Source organism: Camelus bactrianus, chromosome 9 (genome assembly GCF_048773025.1).
Source record: "Camelus bactrianus isolate YW-2024 breed Bactrian camel chromosome 9, ASM4877302v1, whole genome shotgun sequence".
Taxonomy (NCBI): domain Eukaryota; kingdom Metazoa; phylum Chordata; class Mammalia; order Artiodactyla; family Camelidae; genus Camelus; species Camelus bactrianus.
Window position 1 is genome coordinate 1,033,359 of NC_133547.1, and position 19,026 is coordinate 1,052,384.

Genomic DNA, 19,026 nt, shown 5'->3' on the forward strand with positions numbered 1-19,026 from the left:
GTGGTCGGGGCCTCCCCAGGGAGAGGCTACTTCTTAGAACATCAGGGCCCTTCCTCCTCCCCCTTTTCTGCTTATAAACTGGAGACAGCAGCTAAGGACCACGGCTTCAGGAAGTTAAAAGCTTTAATTTGAAAAAAAAAAAAAAAAGAAAAAGAAACAAAGAAAGAAAAACAAAGTAAAATAGAACGTCACTTTAGGCAGCTGTGAGCTTAAGATTGTGTGGGAGGGAACTCTGCGAACTCCAGGTAGAGCGAAGATAAAGGTCGCTCTAGGTTACTTACTGACTTAAAAACAAACCCCTAGGTACAGGAGAGAAAAATAAAAGGTAATTAAGATTAATTAAATAAATTAAATTGTGTGTTTATGTATGTATGCATGTGTTATAGTGTAAATATAAGTGAGGTAAAACAAGTTTCCATAATCGGATACAACTGGAAACCCAACATTTATATACTAAAAAACTTCTGTTAAAAAGTTAACATTTGCTAACATGCACCAATTGACAAAACTTTATGAACTTAATACTGGGCTCAAATTGTCGTTCTGTCTGGGATCCCACTAAATTTAAATCTTGTATGCCCTGTAACCTCAAGAAAGAGACTAAATAGAAAGTAGAAAAAATTGGTAATTCCTCAGTTTAACTGGAGCCTTGCCTAAATTTTCCATAGTCATAGTACCCACTGCCCTAAAACATTCCACACTGGGCAGAGACGCTCTAACATAATGAATAATAAAGTAAAATTAAATTAAAGCTTTTGACACTTACAAAGTGGCTTAATAAATGGGACCTCATGAACACGCAGTTAAAATAATTAATATGGCCCAACAGGGACATATATGATGGCTGGAAGTTTTCCAAGGGCTTCTTTTTTTTTTTTTTTAACTATTCAACTTTTTTTTATATTTTATTTGTTTATTGTTGTTATTTATTTTCTTTGGTACTGGGCGAGGTAATTAGGTTTAGTTTAGAGGAGGTACTGGGAACTGAAGCCAGGACCTCGTGCATGCTAAGCATGCGCTTTGCCACCTGAGCTGCACCCTCCCGCCAAAGGCTTCTGACAGAAGCAGCTGCCCACCCTGGCCTTGGGCTACACCCCACTAGAGCCACAATGACTTCGCCCTTACAGTAAACCCTCCACCTCGGCCATGCCCATGACTGCGTCTCCTAAGGCACAGGCTGGACACAGGACATTTTTGCATTTCTTCCTTTGATATTAGGGATTCCATTATGTTCTTGAGCTTCCTTAAGAGCTTACTTAGTAAGTCAGACAGAAAAAGGCAAATATCATATGATATCATTTATATGTGAAATCTAAAAAAATATGATACGAATTCTATTTACAAACCAAAAGCAGACTCATGGACACAGAAAACAAACTATGGTCACCAAAGGGGAAAGGGTGGGGAGGGATAAATTAGGGATGGGGGATTAACAGACACACACTACTGTATATAAAACAGATAAACAAGACCGACTGTACAGCACAGGGAACTAGATTCAATTTCTTGTAATAACATATAATGGAAAAGCATCTAAACAGAAAAAGCATATATGTATGTGTATGTGTAACCGAATCACCTCGCTGTGCCCTTGAAACTAACACGGTAAATCAATTACACTCCAATAAATTTTTTTTTAAAGCTTATTTAGCCTTTGACCCTGGAATATTCCTTACTCTCTGCTAAAATATCCGCCCCTACACTCCCATGCCTTAATCTGGTGGAGGCTGCCACTATCTGTGCCATTCCAAAAATTAATGGCAGTTACTGTTTCCTCCAGGAAGGACCCGCCTCTTATCGGTCAACCCCTTGGCCCCCTGGGGAGAGGATGGCCCACTTCCCGATGTCTTTTCCTATGACCCCCCCAGCTTTCACCACAATCTCCGACCATGACCACCACAGCCACCCTTTCCCTTTGGATAAACACACCACCACATGCTCACGGGCACGTTGTGCTCTAAGTAGTGGCATCTTTGGCTTCCGTTGTGGCCCAAACTCACAGCACCTTGCATATTTTTCTTTGCTGACACCCCCCCTAGTTCTGCCCTGGTGAAACCACAGCCCCATGTGCAGTGGGTGCCCGGAGGACTCCTGCAGTTCTTCATCCACTGAGTTCCAAACCCTCTTCATGTGCTCACAAGACATTTCCTCGTTGTCACCCTTATCAAAGTTTACCTAGAGTGGCGAAGTCAAGCCGTCCCACTCACCTTTAACATCTCTACAACCCAGGTGACCAGTGGTGTCCCTCCCAATCAATGTTGTTAACGATGCTGAGGTGTCACAGGTTGGATTGCTTTGTAAATCCCCTAAACTTCAAACTTCCCTGATGTGTCGATGTCCCCACCAGCAAGCTGGGAGCACTCGGCCCAGATGAGGTGCACCAGTGTGATGAGGTGGGTCCCTGTCACAAGTTCCTTTTCCTGCCCTTCCCTGACCATGGCCCAGGGACATGCAAACACTCCAGTGCAACCCCCAGGCCTTTTGCCTCTGGATTCCCCTCCTCCATGCCAATAAAGCCACTTGCCGGGGGCCCTCACTCTTTCTCTGGGCTCCCCATCTGCTTGGTTGACAACAATCCTCGGGCACCCTGAGTGGGGTGTGGTGCCCTCGATCAGTAGGACATAGGAGTATAGTAAATCCTTTAATTTCACATGCTTCTGCTAGTGTAATTTCTGCAGCCCTGTTGGGATGATCCTTAAAATCCCAGCAAAAGGGACTTCTTCCTCCATTTACAACACAGTGGCACACTGTGAATCCTAAGCTGCCATCAGACAGTAGGTGTACACTCAGTAGTTAAGAGCTGAGCATGCCCTTCTCTGTCTCATGAGCAGGAGGATGAAGATTTTGAGTTCAGTGTATTTACTCAGGAAGAAAACTTCAAAGAAGACAGAGGTTAGCAATCAGGCATTCCTGGATCAGGAAGGTGAGAAGGACTGAATATTTCAGGAATCCTCCGAAAATATGCCTCCTACCTGTATTATCAGGGCTCATGTCGCAACCCAAGGAGAAAGAAATAATTAAATTTCCATACAGCATTTATTGGGTTGCCCAAGGAATATTCTACTTGCCTAAAAATCTTGTTTTGCCTAGGAAGAAGGTCCATTTGCCAAGTTACATTCCCTGTGGGGACAGGGGCTATCATGGTCACAGAATACATAGGGAAAGGGGGCATCCTATCCCTAAGATAAAGGCTCGGGCCACCATGAGGTCAGCCCCTTGCTTGGAGGTGAGTCTTCCTTCATCTGTCAGTGCAGCAGCGTCTCTCTAAAAGGACTTGAGACCACCTGAGAGAAAAACCTTCGCAAAGTCTTTAAATGACGGACTGCTACCGACGGTGACTAAGTAATCCACCCAGAGAGAGGAGGCAGGAGGGGCTGGGCAAGGCATATCCGCGACGCCTGAACAGGACCAGACGGAAGTAACAAGTGGGAGGAGCCAGAGAGCCTAGGAAGTGAGGACGGAAGCGGAGGACAGGGCGGGGCTCTGTCTCTGGCCAACCGGGGCTTTTGTCTCCCAACTATGATTATGTGTTGTTTCTGAGAGCCAAGTACCGTAACAGCCTTGAAGAGGAAAAGAAACGGGAGAAAATGGAAAGGAACTGCCAGAGCGTTAGAAGCGCCCCGGGGAAAGTGGAGAAATCTTCCTCAGCAAAGCTACGCACGGCCCCTAGCGGGTCACCGTTAGCCTCCGTGCCCGAGGAAGATCACGGAAGACAACGGGCAGCAACCCAGGCGTGGGCAGAGCAGAGCGGGGCCGGGGGGGGGGGGGGGGAGGCGTGCGGCAGGGAGGCGGGGAGGGCTCGCTGGTAAGATGTGCGAGGCGAGGCGTCGTGCGAGCAGCCGGGGAGACGTGCCCCAGCAGAGGAACCGGCGGGCGGGCAGCCGTGCGCTGGCTCGGGGGCTGACAAGGAGCTCGTCAGAGGCAACGTGGGGCCGGGTCCTGCCAGGCTCCGCTGGTCTCTGCGAGGATTTTGCCTTTTCTCAGAAAAACTGCGAAACATTCCAGGGTCTTAACCAAAGGATTGCCATTTTCTGTCTCATACATCGAAAGCGCCAGCACACGTACTGGCTCGGGAGCTCACACCTGACCATTTTTCTCTCTTCACCTGTTGTGCACTTCAGTTAGTCAGAGGGGGAGAAGCAGACGTTCACGTCTTCTTTCACAGGCGAAAGCAGTTATCCGCGCCGTCCCTGCACGCCTGTGCGCACTGCAGGCTGCCACTCACCGCCCACGGGCGCCCCCCCCCCCCCCCGGCGGTTCCTTGGGAAATACCCCAGCAGGGTCCACAAAGTGTAGGAAGTGGGGATACAGCTCAGCGGCAGAGCGCCTGCCTAGCATGCATGCGGTCCCGGGTTCAATCCCCAGCACTTCCACTAGTAAATCAATAAACCTAACTACCTCCCCCTGAAATTCAACAAACGACTTTTTTTAAGTTTAGGGGCACTGAATGCAATGGGCACTTCCAAGCCGTTTAAAAGTCATCCTCTAGGATCTTTTGATGCGTTTAGGCTCTTCTTTTTCTTGAAATTGATTCTGTCCTCTCCCCTTACTAACAGGAAGCCACCTGTCAACAGCTCGTTTCCTGATCCTTTTGTAAGATGCTGTTTCTCTGCCCACATCGTGAGGGATACTTCCCTGGGATCTGAAGCACCGTGGGTTAGTAAGTTTGGGAGAAGCCTCATCACAGAAGCACACAATCCACTGACATCGTCTCCTTGGTCTGTGGTGTCCCATCACCCAGACCTCACTACCTTTCTGCTCGTCTCCACGTGACAGACACTGCAGCGTCCACGGGTCACAGGCAAGTTTCCCTCACTAACGTTTCTCACGGCTCCTTGGGAGAGCCTTCCAATCGCTAGTGATTGTTTCTGCTAATTGGCAGAAGTGACGCACGTTTCCCAGAGTTATTTTCAACTCCCCTGGCAGGCACTGTCCTCACCCCACCAGGCAACGGGATAATCACAGCTCTGCAGGGAGGCGAGGTCAGAGAATTGCAAATTGTGTCTTGGGGCTCTGCTGTCTCCCACCACCCATCCTCTGATTGTTTTGACTGTCACCACTGGTCCAGCCTCCTGACAAAAGAAAACATTTTGGATGACTCCCTACAAACCAGTCCAAGAGACACAGGCTCAGAAGAACAAGGCTCTGTCCTGGGGTAACAAGCAAGGTTTACCATCTGGAAAAGTAACTCAGCGCGCCAGCGCTGGGACCAGTATGAACACAAGCCTCCACACAACAGGAGGGACATTCTGAAGAGAGCCCGCAGGTAAGCAACTCCACGTCCTCTCTGCCTCCTCCAATTTCAGGTGGTGTGACCATCAGTGTTACTGCTTGTCGGTGTGGGACATGCCAGGGCAGGGATCTGGCTTTCTGGTTCCTTCAGATGACAGTTCTGTAGTTAGAATTGCAGCCTCTGCTGTCAGGGTCAGTAAGAGTCACACCGCTGTCATCACTGTGTGTGTGACGTGGGGTGGTGAGAGCTTTGGTGAGTTCTCAGACCGTGAGCAGCCACTACGCACGCGAATGACAACTGTTAGCATGTGCACGCTGATTTCTCTAAGCCCCCGATGTCATTCAAGGAGACAGCGAGAGCTTCTCTGTAGACAATTCTCTAATTTTTTGTTAAAAACAAATTTTCTTGAGAAAGGAAAAGTCTTCAAGGCAAAGGTCACTTCTTGAATGCAAGTTTCAGACAGCAAAAGCATGCAGTGTCTTCAGCAGACAAACAATTCTAGCACTTCTTGTCATCTGTTCTCTGCTTCTCATGGGTGGTTTCTAATCTCCCTCTGTGGTGTGTTTATTCACATTCTGCCTTTACCGTCTCCTCACCCGGAGTTCTCCATGCCTTCCAGAATCCCTTTCCTCGCTCTGTTGATGAACAGTTGAATTTGTTCTCTCTCCCTCTCTGTCTCTGGAGCAGAGGAAAGGGAGAGGTGTATGCTGGTACGTGTCACAGTTGCTGGTCTAATTATCCTTTAAGTAATTTCAAGTGTAACAACTCAAAGCTTGGTCCCCATGAGGAACTGTAATATTCGCGACTCATTGTGTAACACTGGACCTCCTCCCAGTGATCATGTCAGGGGCAGATCTGGGTCTCTATTTACGGGTTCTCCTAATGCCTTTAACATTAACTTATGACTATTCAGGTGATGCCCTTTTCTTGTCTTCATTGTTCAAGGCTTTTATGGAGATAGAAGGATGGTATAAAATAACTATCTTTAATGTTTTATATTAGCTGATGCTGAAGTATGTAAAACCTTGATTTTGTATCTATTTTGCTTATATTGGGGTGTCATTAATTCTAGAAAATTCTGAATTAATCTCTACATACAAAAAGGAGTTAATTATATTGTCTACAGATGAAATTACTTCATGTTTTTGCTTTACAGTGTATTACACTTTAACTTACACGCCCTGTTGCTTAGGGGAGATCTTAATGTTTCTGAGCATTTTCTGTGACAGTGGCCATTGTACATTTGCACCTGAATGAAGCAGGAGTAAATGTGTGACCTCACCATCCTTGTATAGAAAGGAAATTATATAGACTAATCCAGTTTGTTTGTGCTGACTCATTCTGGTACCAGACTACTATGAAACAGTTCATCTGTATTCTAATTTGGACTCCTGCCCTTTCATGCAAATAGAAGATTGCCCTATGGAATGATTACTTAATCAGCAAAAGGATGTCTGACCAAAGCGCTGTGCAGAAAGATACTGTAACACAAATAGAACAGAAAATGGTATACAAGGCCAAGATAAATATGGATGTGAACTAGCAGGAAACCTAAGCAACTCATGTTATATGAATACAAATATGTGTATATTACCCTAACAACAAGCATTCAAATTCAATCTTAGAAAATTAAAGGGTGTATTTTTGTAGCAGGCATTTCTGAGGGGGGAAAATGATTAGTGCTAAGCAATGGACTTAACTTATCTCAATAAAATACACGACTGGCGTTTCTTTCTAGGGTCCACTGTCCCCAGACACACTTGCTGTCCTCATGACTGAATGCCATCCAGGAGCCTGACAATAGGACTCATCCTGGTCTCTCTGACCGAAGCTGGGATCTTAGGTAACGTCTGGCTCCTCAGTCGCTATGCCTTCATTTACTGCACTGAGGGGAAGTTGAGGCATGTGGATCTGATTCTCAAGAACCTGTTTGTGGCCAACTGTTTAACACTTCTCTCTAGAGGAACTCCTCAGACACTGGTAGCTTTGGGGATGAAGTTCTTTCTGGATGATTTAGGGTGCAAACTAATTTTCTATCTTCACAGAGTGGCCAGAGGAGTGTCCCTTGGCACTACCTGTATCTTGAGTGGCTTCCAGGCCATCACAGTCAGCCCTAGCCGACACCAGTGGATGAAGCTCAAGGCCAAAGCCCCCAAGTACATTAGGTTTTGTGCTATCATCTGCTGGACCCTTCACATGCTGGTACGTGGTATTGTTCCTCTGCATATCACTGACGGGAGCGAACGCCAAAACCACACAAAGACAATGGATCTGGGGTACTGTTCTGGCACAGGCATTGACAGAAACGTATCTTTATTGCATTTAGCAGTATTTTCTTCCTTTGATGTGTTGACTTTGGGGCTCATGTTTTGGGCCAGCGGCTCCATGATGTCCGTCTTGTACAGACACAAGCAGACTGTTCTACACATTCACAGCACAAAGCTCCCTCCCACACGCTCATCTGAGACCAGAGCCACCCAAAGCGTCCTCACCCTGGTGAGCACATTCTTCTTCTTCAGTGCCCTGTCCTCGTTCTTCACCTTCTACATAGCGTGCTCTGATGAGCCTGGCCAGTGGCTGGTGAGCGCCAACGCCCTCGTGGCCGCGTGCTTCCCCGCCCTCAGGCCCTTTGTGCTCACCAGCACAGACCCCGGGGTGTCTAGACTGGTTTTTTTTTTTTTTTTTGCCTGCTGCACAAAATAAACCATTTCCATAAACTGGTCAGATCACTATAAATGTCAGAATGTATGTCTCTGAATACTGTCCACTTATATAGTCACCCTTTGCTCCATTATATTAAGCACTTACTATGGCCAAGTCAGGTGGACAGAATCAGGAACAAGATGGACTGAGCCTGACCCTAAATTACTTGTAATTGTGCCACAGCAGGTGCCAAATGAGAAAGGTGCTCTCATTTCTACTCTGCAGTGCTCACCTCTCACTAGGGGCAAAGCGGAATGGGGTACTTTCCTCACAGTCTGTACTCCATTCAAATGAAAGGAAGGCACTTTTTCTTAAGCATTCTGATTTGGGATTGGCATGCGTGTCTTAAGGACATTTGACAGGACATACGTGTCTCCTTCCCCATCTCTGCCAACAGTATATTGGCTTAGCAGATACTGCGAATCTATACAAACTCACTGTAAAGAGTCAGGGAAAACAGGTTTTTCCCTCCACCTTAATAAAGGAAAACACTGATACTGAAAACTTCCCCAGTGTGAGAAAGGGAACAGTCACCCAAGTCCCGGAAGCACAGAGAGAGCCACATGGGATCAACCCAGAGAGGAGCACACCAAGGCACACAGTCATCAAAGTGACAAATACTAAGGATAAGGAGAAAATATTAAAACTAGCAAGAGAAAAGCAACAAATAACACACGAGGGAACTCCCATAAGGTAATCAGCTGATTTTTCAGCAGAAACTCTACAGGCCAGAAGGGAGTGGCATGATATAGTCAAAGTGATGCAAGGGGGAAACTTACAACCAGGAATACTCTATCCAGCAAGGCTCTCACTCAGCTTGATGGAGAAATCAAAAGCTTCACAGAAAACAAAAGCTAAAAGAATTCAGCACCATGAAATCAGCTTCACAACGAATGTTAAAAGGAACTTCTCTAGTCACCAAACTGTAGAGAACAAAAAGAAAGTAAAAAAAAGACCTACAAAATATTGCTTTGGCAATTTGGGGTCTTTTATGGTTCCATACAAATTTGGAATTGTTTGTTCTATTCTGTGAAAAACGTCGTGAGTCTTTTGACAAGGGTTGCGCTGGATCTGTGGATTGCTTTGGGTAGTGTGGCCATTTTGATAAGTGTTGATTCTTCCAATCCAAGAGCACAAGATCTCTTTCCATTTCTTTGCATCATCTGCAATCTCCTTCATCAGTGTTTTACAGTCTTCAGAGTATAGATAACCTCCTTAGTTGTTTATTTCCAGGCATTTTGTGGGTTTTGATGCAATGGAAATGTTTATGCCAGTTATAAAATTCTGGTTTTTGAACTGAAAAAAAAAAGTGAATGAACAGCTGCAAATGGAAAAATATCCTTCTTTCTTATGGGTGAGTTGTATTCCATTATATATATATATGCTACATTTTCTTTATTCATCTAGTGATGTGCACTTAGGATGCTTCTATATCTTGGCAATTATAAATACTGTTGTTGTAAATAGTGGGGTGTATGTATCTTTTTGAATTAATGCTTTTGTTTTTCTTGGATATATGACCAGGAGTGGAATTGCTGGGACATATGGTGGTTCAGTTTTTAGCTTTTTCAGACTCTCCATGTTGTTATCCACAGTGGCTGCACCAACCTGCATTCTCATCAACAGTGCACAAGGGTTCCCTGTTCTCCATATCCTTCCAGCGTTTGTTATTTGTGTTCTTTTTGATGATGGCCATTCTGACAGGTGTGAGATGATGTCTCATTGTGGTTTTCATTTGCATTTTCCTGACATTAGTGATGTTGAGCAACTTTTCAAGTTTCTGTTGGCCATCTGCATTTCCTCTTTTGGAAAAAAAAATGCCTGTTCAGTTCTTTTGCCCATATATTTAAATGGGTTGGTTGTTTGCTTGCTTGATTTTTAATTGAAGTACAGTTAATTTAAAATGTTGTATTACTTTCTGGTATACAACATAGATGGACTTGGAGGGCATTATGTAAAGTGAAGTAAGTCAGAGAAAGACAAATACCGTAAGATACCACTTACATATGGAATCTAAAAAAATACAGCAAACTAGTGACTATAACACAAAAGAAACATACTCACAGATGTAGAGAAGGAACTAGTGGTTACCAGTGGTGACAGGGGAGGAGGAAGAACAAGATGGAAGTGGAGGATGAAGAGGTACAAACTATCAGGAATAAAATAAGCTACAAGGGTGTAATGTGCAGCTTGGGGAATAATAACTATAAATGGAGTATAACCTTTAAAAATTGTGAATCACTATATTGTATACCTGTAACATATAATATTGTACATCAACTATACTTCAATTTTTAAAAATATGATATTGTAAAATAAATACATAAATAAAAAAGAAAACAAAAGACACAGTAAAGACTATAAAAAAGAAAGACACCTGCACCCCAGTGTTCCCAGCAGCACTACAGACAACGGCCAAGACATGGAAACAACCTAAATGTGCATTCCAGATAACTGGAATATTACTCAGACATAAAAAAGAATGAAATAATGCCATCTACAGCAACATGGATGGACCTAGAGATTATCATACTAAGTGAAGTAAGTCAGAAAGAGAAAGATAAATATTGTATGATATCACTTATATGTGGAATCTAAAATATGATAAAAATGAATGTATTTACAAAGCAGAAATAGACTCACAGACATAGAAAACAAACTTATGGTTACCCACATGAAAAGGAGGGAGGGGTTAACAGATACAAACTGCTATATATAAAACAGATAAACAACAAGGACCTACTCTATAGCACAGGGAACTGTGCTCAATTTCATGTAATAAAATAAAATGGAAAGGAATCTGAAAAGAAAAAACATATTTGCAAATAAATATAAAAATAATTATTCTATGTGTTACATCTCTCTGGTAAATGAGAAAAAGTCTTCCTTGCCATAAATCATGTTACCATGAAAACATGACAATTAAAAAACCCACAATAAAATCAGAATGATGCTATTATGTCCCAGCATGGCTGGCCCTGTGGAAGGGAAGTGAGCAAGACGTGAGCATTAGAGCCTCAGCGCTACCCCAAGATTTCCTCCCAACAATAACCGGGAGGGGACGAGAAAGGGAGGAAAGGACCAGCTTCTCAGTGTGCCCACCGACGCTATCTGATGTCACGTCTGTGAGCCCTCCAAAATCACCCCTGCACCCTTGGGGGACTGTGGTCTGGGCCTTAAAATACACAGGCGTGGCTGTGAAGGCACCAGGAGCCTTTCCACCAAGACATGCTGCCACCCCGACCCCCATCAGCACCTTGTCAGACCTGCAGCGACACAGCGGGAGGAGCTGCTTTCCACACCAGGTGGTCTACGCCTCACCACACTTGGTCCACAGGGGCTGTACAGCTGTATGTGTGCCCCACACAGCAGGTTTCAGGGATCCCTGTTACATGCCTGTCCCACAAGTCTCCGACAAGAATCTGTGGGTGTGTGTGTCCCATACACTATGATGCGTCAATACCCCCCCTTCTCTCTCAGGTCCCTGGTGTGTTTTACACATGCTGGTTGTATGTGTTTCGAGTCCATCCCACACCCACTATTCTGTGGATGTGGTGTGTGCCTGTGTGTGACCGGCTGTGTTGACGGTGTCGGCATCCCACATCCATTGTGCATGATCCGAGTGCACATCGTACGCTGCAGGGATGTGCTGAGAAGTGTCAGTAACACACGCCTGTCACACAGCCCCCCCAGAATGTGCGTATCTCCAAGTGGTGCCCTCACCACACATCTGACACACACCTGTCTGCTGGGACCAGGCCGCAATCACTCGTCAGTATCCAGTGCACAGGAAATTTGGCGGAAGACTCAGCAGGTTAACAGTAAGAGGGGTGCAATAAGCCAGATCTAGAAGCAAACTGTAATGAACACATGGCTCACGACTTCAACCGGTAAATAAGAACAAAAAAGAGGTTAGTGGTGCCAACAGGCTAAGACTTACAAGATACACATTTTGTATTCTGACTGCAATGATAGGTATACCTTAGACATACCATTGCAGCCTTGGTTCCAGACCACCGCAATAAAGCAAATAATGCAATAAAGTGAGTCACACAAACTTTTTTGGTTCCCCAGTGTACATGTTGTTTACACTATACTGTAGTTTATTAAGCATATGACACATTATACCTTTTTTTAAAACCCTAATTAAAAAATACAACCAGCTAAAAAATATTAACCATCATCTGCGCCTTCAGCAAGCTGTAATCTTTTTGCTGGTGGTGGGTCTTGCCCGGATGTTGATGGCTGCTGGCTGATCAGCGTGGTGGTTGCTGAAGGCTGGAGTGGCTGGGCAACTTGTTCAAATAAGACAACAGTGAAGTTTGCCTCATTCATTGACTCTTCTTTTCAGAAATGATTTTGCTGTAGCGTGCAACGCTGCTTAATAGCACTTTATGCACAGGAGAACTGCCTTCAAAACTGGAGTCAATCCTCTCAAATCCTGTTGTTGCGTTGTCAACTAAGTTTAGGTAATATTCTAAATCTCTTGTCATTTCAGCAATCTTCATGGCATCTTCACCAGAAGATTCCACCTCAAGAAACCACTTTCCTTGCTCATCCACAAGAAGCAACTCCTTACCCATGAAAATGTTATCACGAGATTGCAGGAATTCAGTCATCTTTGGGCTCCCCTTCTAATTCTAATTCTCTTGCTATTTCTACTACATCTGCAATTACTTCTTCCACTGAGGTCTTGAACCACTCAAAGTTATCCATCAGGGTTGGAATCAACTTTTTCCAAAGTGCTGTTCGTGTTGACTTTTTGACCTCACCCCATGAATCACAATGTTCTCAATGGCATCTAGAATGCTGAATTCTTTCCAGAAGGTTTGCAATTGACTTTGCTGAGATCCAGCTGAGGAATCACTATCTATGGAAGCTTTAGCTTTACAAAATGTATTTCTTAAATGTTAAGACTTGAAAGTCAAAATGCTACTTGATCCACAGGCAGCAGAAAAAACCCTGTGTAAACAGGCATAAGAACATTAATTTCATTGGAAATTTCATTCAGAGTTCTTGGGTAAACAACTGCATTGTCAACATTTTGAAAGGAATCTTTTTCTCTGAAGCAGTAGGTCTCAACAGTGGGCTTGAAATATTCAGTACACCATGTTGTAACCAGTTGTGCTGTCATCCGAGCGTTGGTGGTCCATTTCTAGGGCACAGCAGAGGAGATTCACAATAGCTCTTAGGGCCCTAGGATTTTCAGATGGTAAATGAACACTGGCTCCAACTGAAAGTCACCAGCTGCATCAGCCCCTCAGAGAGTCAGCCTGTCCTTAAAAGTTTTGAAGTCAGGTGTTGACGTCTCCTCTTTAGGCATGAAAGTCCTAGATGGCATCTTCTTTCAACAGAAGGCTGTTTCATCTACACTGAAAATCTCTTGTTCAGTGCAGCACCTTCATGGAGCGTCTTGGCTGGGTCTCCTGGAGAACTTACTGCAGCTTCTGCATCAGCACTTGCGGCTTCACCTGCACTTTCATGTCACGGAAACCACCTCCTTCCTTACACGGCACGAACGAACCTCTGCCGGCTTCAAGTTTTCCTTCTGCAGCTTCCTCACCTCTCTCAGCCTTCACAGAATTGAAGAGAGTCAGGACCTTGCTCTGGATTCAGCTTTGGCTTAAGGGGCTGCTGTGGCAGGCCGGATCTTCTATCCAGACCACTGTAGCTTTCTCCAAATCAGCACTAAGGCTGTTTCACTATCTTATCATTCATGTGTTCACTGCAGTAGCATTTTAAATTTCCTTCAAGAACTTTTTCTTTGCATTCTTGACTTGGCTGCTTGGCACAAGAGGCCTAGCTTTTGGCCTGTCTTGGCTTTTGACATGCCTTCCTCATTAAGCTTAATCATATCTAGCTTTTGATTTAAAGTGAGAGACATGCTATGGCTCTTCCTGTCACTTAAACACTGGAGGTTACTGCAGGCTTATTAATTGATCGAATTTCAATACTGTTGTGTCTCAGGGAATAGAGAGGCCCGAGGAGAGGGAGAGAGACAGGGGAACAGCCAGTCAGTGGGGCAGTCAGAACACACACATTTCTCGATAAAGTTCACCACCTTTTACGGGTGCGGTTCGTGGCACTCCAAAACAACTGCAACAGTGACATCGAAGATCGCTGACCACAGATCGCCATCACAAATATTATAATGAAAAAGTCTGAAACACTGTGAGAATTACCAAAATGAGAGAGAGACACAAAGTGAGCAAATGCTGTTGGAAAAATGGCGCCGAGAAACTTGCTCAATGCAGGGTTCCCACAAACCTTCAATTTATAAAAAAAAAAAACCACAGTATCTGTGAAGCACAGTAAAACAAGGTATGTCTGTAGTCTGCCTTCAAGAACAAACACACTTTTGAGAAAACTCACAAAATTCAGCATGGATAAAATATTTATCACATTTTAAAATATTTTTATTTTCTGTGAAAAAGTTATTGTCACTATCAAAAAACTCTTGCATTTTAGAAAAGCATTTTCAAGAAGCTATGCATTAAACAACATGACGTCTGGGTTTGTAAGTAACATAACCCACTAATGTGCATGAGAGATGAAACAAGAACAATTATAAATAATGACGGAAGATGGGGGACCCAGAAGATAGTCTTTTCCACTTTTGTATATATTTGAAAATAGCCATTACAAATGGTAGAATATATCCTATATCAGAAATCTAGTATGTCGAAAGGATGAATTTAACATTGAATAGGGGAGGGTACAGCTTAGTTGTAGAGTGTGTGCCTAGCATGCACAAGGTCCTGGGTTCAATCCCCAGTACCTCCAATAAGTAAACAAACAAACCAACCTAATTACCCTCCCCCCAAAATTTAAAAGGGTGCAAAGAATAACCAATCAAAAAAAATTAAAATGGCACAAGGAAACGTTTATGCATCAAAACATCAAAATTTTTGGTGTCTGAAATATGTACATAAAGTCAGTTATATTTCAGTTAAACTCTTCTAAGTCACAAACACTCAAACATCGTCACCCTCTATTCATTCCTCTCTGTTTCACAATCTGTTCTCAGGAGTGTGGCCACTCTCCTCGCGTGAGGGAAACGCAGTGGTGTGCTACTGCCGCTCTTCCCAGCCCTGCACACTGACACGTTGGGAGTCTGAAGTGGGTCATGGTTGAGTACTGACACCAAAGAAACTGCCAAACATCACAAACCAGGGCTTGATTTATACTATTGTTAAATGCAATGTATCGGATGTCCACACTTAGAAACGTGATGGAGAATGTTAATGATGTGTTTGGTAAATGTGTCCATTACACTGTGCACGCCACCAAAAATAAAGAGGAAAAAATGACGGATATTCTTCCAGTATTCAAAAACAATTATTCCATGCAGCAAAGAAGTCACTCACGCCATTGAAGAATAAGTAAAATTCCAACATGTCTTTCTTGTTTCTTACTATAACTAAAAGGCAAACAGCCAAACTCACAAAATACAAAACAGGCCAAATACAAGAAGTATCCTACTAAAGAAGTTATGTGAGTAGCAAACACATGACATAATGCTCAACAAATCCTTAGGGAAATGCAGTTAAAACCATAAATGACCAACACACACTTATTTTGAAAGGGTAAAATTCAAAAGTGACCTTATGGGGGGTGGGAGGTGTAGCTCAGTGGTAGTGTTATGTGCTTAGTATGCATGAAATCCTGAGTTTGATCTCTAGTACCTCCATTAAAAATAAATAAAATAAGATAAACAAACAAACCTAACACCTTTTCCCCTGCAAAAAAAGTGACCTTAGCAGGTATTGACAAGGGTGTGAAGGAACTAGAATTCTCACACTCTGCTGGTGGGAATGCAAAAAACAAACAAACAAGAAACACAACCATTTTAGATCAGTTTGGTAACTTCCTAAAAAGTTAAATATCCACCCACAGACTCAGGCACTATATTCTGAGTTATCGATAGAAAAAAAATGAACCATATTCATATAAGTAATTGAAAACTAATGTTCATATCAGCTTGGAAATACACTCCTTACCATGATGATGGTTTCACAAGTGTATACATGTGAAATCTTATCAAATCGTACACTTTAAGTGTATACAACTTATTCTACACCCACTGTACTTAATGCAGGTTTAAAACATGGTTCATGATAAAAATCTAAATCCCACTTTTCAGAAAATCAATCTGTATTGACTCCACTATCTCACTCCTTGTGCTTTGAGGTACAGTCTCTCCTCGGTGGCAGGAAATACTGGCAAATAATGAAGGCCATTTCCAGCTGAGTCAAGAAGACTGCTCGCTAAACCACAGTTACCTCTCCATTCTTCTGCTGCCTGCATAGCACTGGCCTTGAGGTGAACGGCTCTGAAAGGCTGCAGGAATCCACACAACCCTTACTTTGTCTGCCGATGACTTCACAAGATAAGCACACCTGGAGGTCCTGACACCTCCGTACACACTTACCCTGCAGTCACTGTCAGCAGGACGTGCGTGCCTGTTATCCTTAGAAGAGGTACATTCCACGTATTTTGCTGCAGCCTCCTCCACTATCAACCAGTGTTTATCCCCCACTGTGGTCTCCCCTGCCCCTGAAGTCTTCCAACTACGGGCACCAGCCCACTGAATTGTGGGTATCAGGGTCTATGTTCCTTTGGAGAAACTGGGGTTACGATTCCCCTCAGTAATGCTGGGCACTGTGTGTTGTCCTCTGTGAGAAAACAGAAAGAAAAACAAAAACCACCACATTGTCTTCAGAAGCACTGTCACAACTGCCCCTTCCTCAGGATGACTCTGAACCACAGACCTCTGGTATCCAGGCAATCACGACTACAAGCAGTCCTTCCTAGGAGGCCTTGCCAGCAAAGCAAACTCGGCCAAAATGAGAGCGCCATGATCCACCATCACACTGCCCCTGGAGGCACCTGCACTTTGGATCCCCAAAAGTGAAGCTTACTCCTCAAGTTAACAGTCCTATTGTGCTTTCAAACCACTCCACACAGTGAACAGAATTTCTAACACTTAGGTGCTTAAACAGAAAGGCCTTTATTATTGCACAAGCCAGAGAAATGTGCAGCAGGCAACCTCCACTCTGGTAACTTGGAAGCTGGAAAACCGTCACAAGTGCCATCTGAGACCTCATCCCTGAGACAGCGAGTCCTGCTCTGCAAGCAGAACTCAGATTGCGTTCTCTGGGCCAACACACATGGTGAGGTCCACACGCTAACTTCTCAGAGAGAAGGGAGTGAAGACCCCTAAGGGCTCATGATACTCATGATTCCAACAAAGCACAGACCAGCTGCACTGAGCAGACGAGGGTGGTGACTGACGCCAACCGTGTGGACCTGCCAGACGCTAGAGGAGAAGTGGCTTCTGCCACAGGAACCAGCAGTGATCTACCTGGCAAGGACCCTGGACAGGTTACACATGCTTCCCACAGCACTCAAATTTATGGCGAATCCATCTCCAGCCTGTGGATATGCGGACACGAGATTCAATTCAGGGAGATGGCTCCTCACAGAGGCTTTCCTCCGACACTCACACTAAATGAGGGAGGAGCACACTCCCTGCACATACAAGGCCTCCCTCAGTGTGAATGCTTTGGTGTTGACGGACGTCAGATTTGCAGCCGAAGGGTTTCCCACGTTCACTGCATGTGAGCTCTCCTGTGCCGAAGGAGGCCAGAGCTCTGAGTGAAGGATTTCCCACATTCATTGCACTCGTAAGGCCTTGCCCCAGTGTGCACTGTCTCGTGTCGAATGAGGTGGGTTTTGCGGCTAAAGGATTTCCCACATTCACTGCACTCGTAAGGCCTCTCTCCAGTGTGAACTCTATGGTGTTGGATAAGGACAGATTTCTGGCTAAAGGACTTCCCACATTCCCTGCATCTGTAAGGCCTTTCTCCAGTGTGAACTCTTTGGTGTTGAATAAGGACGGATTTCTCGCTAAAAGATTTTCCACATTCAATGCAATCATAAGGCCTTACTCCAGTGTGAACTCTCCAGTGTCGAATGAGGTGAGTTGTACAGCTAAATGATTTCCCACATTCAGTGCACTCATAAGGCCTTGCTCTAGTGTGAGCTCTCTTGTGTCGAAGGAGGCCAGAACTTTGGCTAAACGATTTCTCACATTCACTGCATTTATAAGGCCTTTCATTAGTGTGAACTCTTTGGTGTTTCTTGAGGATGGATTTCTGGATAAAGGATTTCCCACATTCACGGCATTCATAAGGTCTTTCTCCAGTGTGAACTCTCTGGTGTTGAATGAGGTCAGATTTCTGGCTAAAAGATCTCCCACATTCACTGCAATCATAAGGCTTTGCTCCAGTGTGAACTCTCCAGTGTCGAATGAGGTGGGTCCTGCGGCTAAAGAATTTCCTGCATTCACTACACTCATAAGGCCGTTCTCCAGTGTGAATTTGCTGGTGCTTGACAAACCTGTCTTTGTATTTGCTACGTTCAAGACCTTCTCCAGGGCAGACTCTCTGGTGGTGAAGTGTGTGAGTGTTGCCAAAAACTTTCTGGCACTCAACCAGCTTCTTACGGCTTTTTCCACTGTGAAAGCGCTCCCCACACTCCATGCTGCCGTGTGGCTTCTCACTGCTGAGAGTGGCCTGGTGCTGAGGAAGGCCCAAGGTAGCTAGAAAGTCCTTTCCATCCTCCCCACAGGGGAAGGGCTTCCCTGACACATGGAATGCGAGGCTCGTCACAAATGAGGCCTTGTCCACATCCACTTCAAAGATTTTCTCTCTGCTGTCATGCTCTTGGTACTGCTGAAGATTTGTATTCAACCAGAAGCCTCTGGAGCCCCCATCAAAGTACGATTTCTGCCCTGGATATGCTGCCTGGAGCTCAATCAGCTGCAAAGTGTCTTTCAAGGCTGGGACACACTTCTCACAAGGGCGAGTCTTCGGGTTTAAAGGCACCAGCTTAGAAGTCCTGATCTGTGACTCACTTATAGAAACACTCTGCTCAGACAGTACCTCCTCATCCTCTGCTCCACGCCAACAATCTGAAAGCAGAGGAATGCTAATAAAGTGCCTGTTAACCTTAGTGGGAGAAGGAAGTCCCACAAAAATGTGTGTCATACACGTACATTCAGACCAAAGAACGAATCAATGGGAATA

At 44.5% G+C, this 19,026-nt stretch overlaps 1 protein-coding gene across 2 annotated transcripts in view; it reads right to left on the reverse strand.

Annotated features, from left to right (window-relative positions):
* Positions 1-19,026, reverse strand: part of ZNF530 (zinc finger protein 530) — a 45,439-nt gene that overhangs the window by 21,362 nt on the left and 5,051 nt on the right. Inside the window, exon 3 of one of the 2 annotated variants that reach the window (XM_074368936.1) lies at positions 16,928-18,911. The exons of the other annotated variant lie outside the window; for it this stretch is intronic. Coding sequence (XP_074225037.1) covers positions 17,548-18,911 — 1,364 coding nt within the window. The 3' untranslated portion in view covers positions 16,928-17,547. Of the gene's footprint in view, positions 1-16,927; positions 18,912-19,026 lie in introns of those variants that run through there. 2 annotated transcript variants of the gene reach the window in all.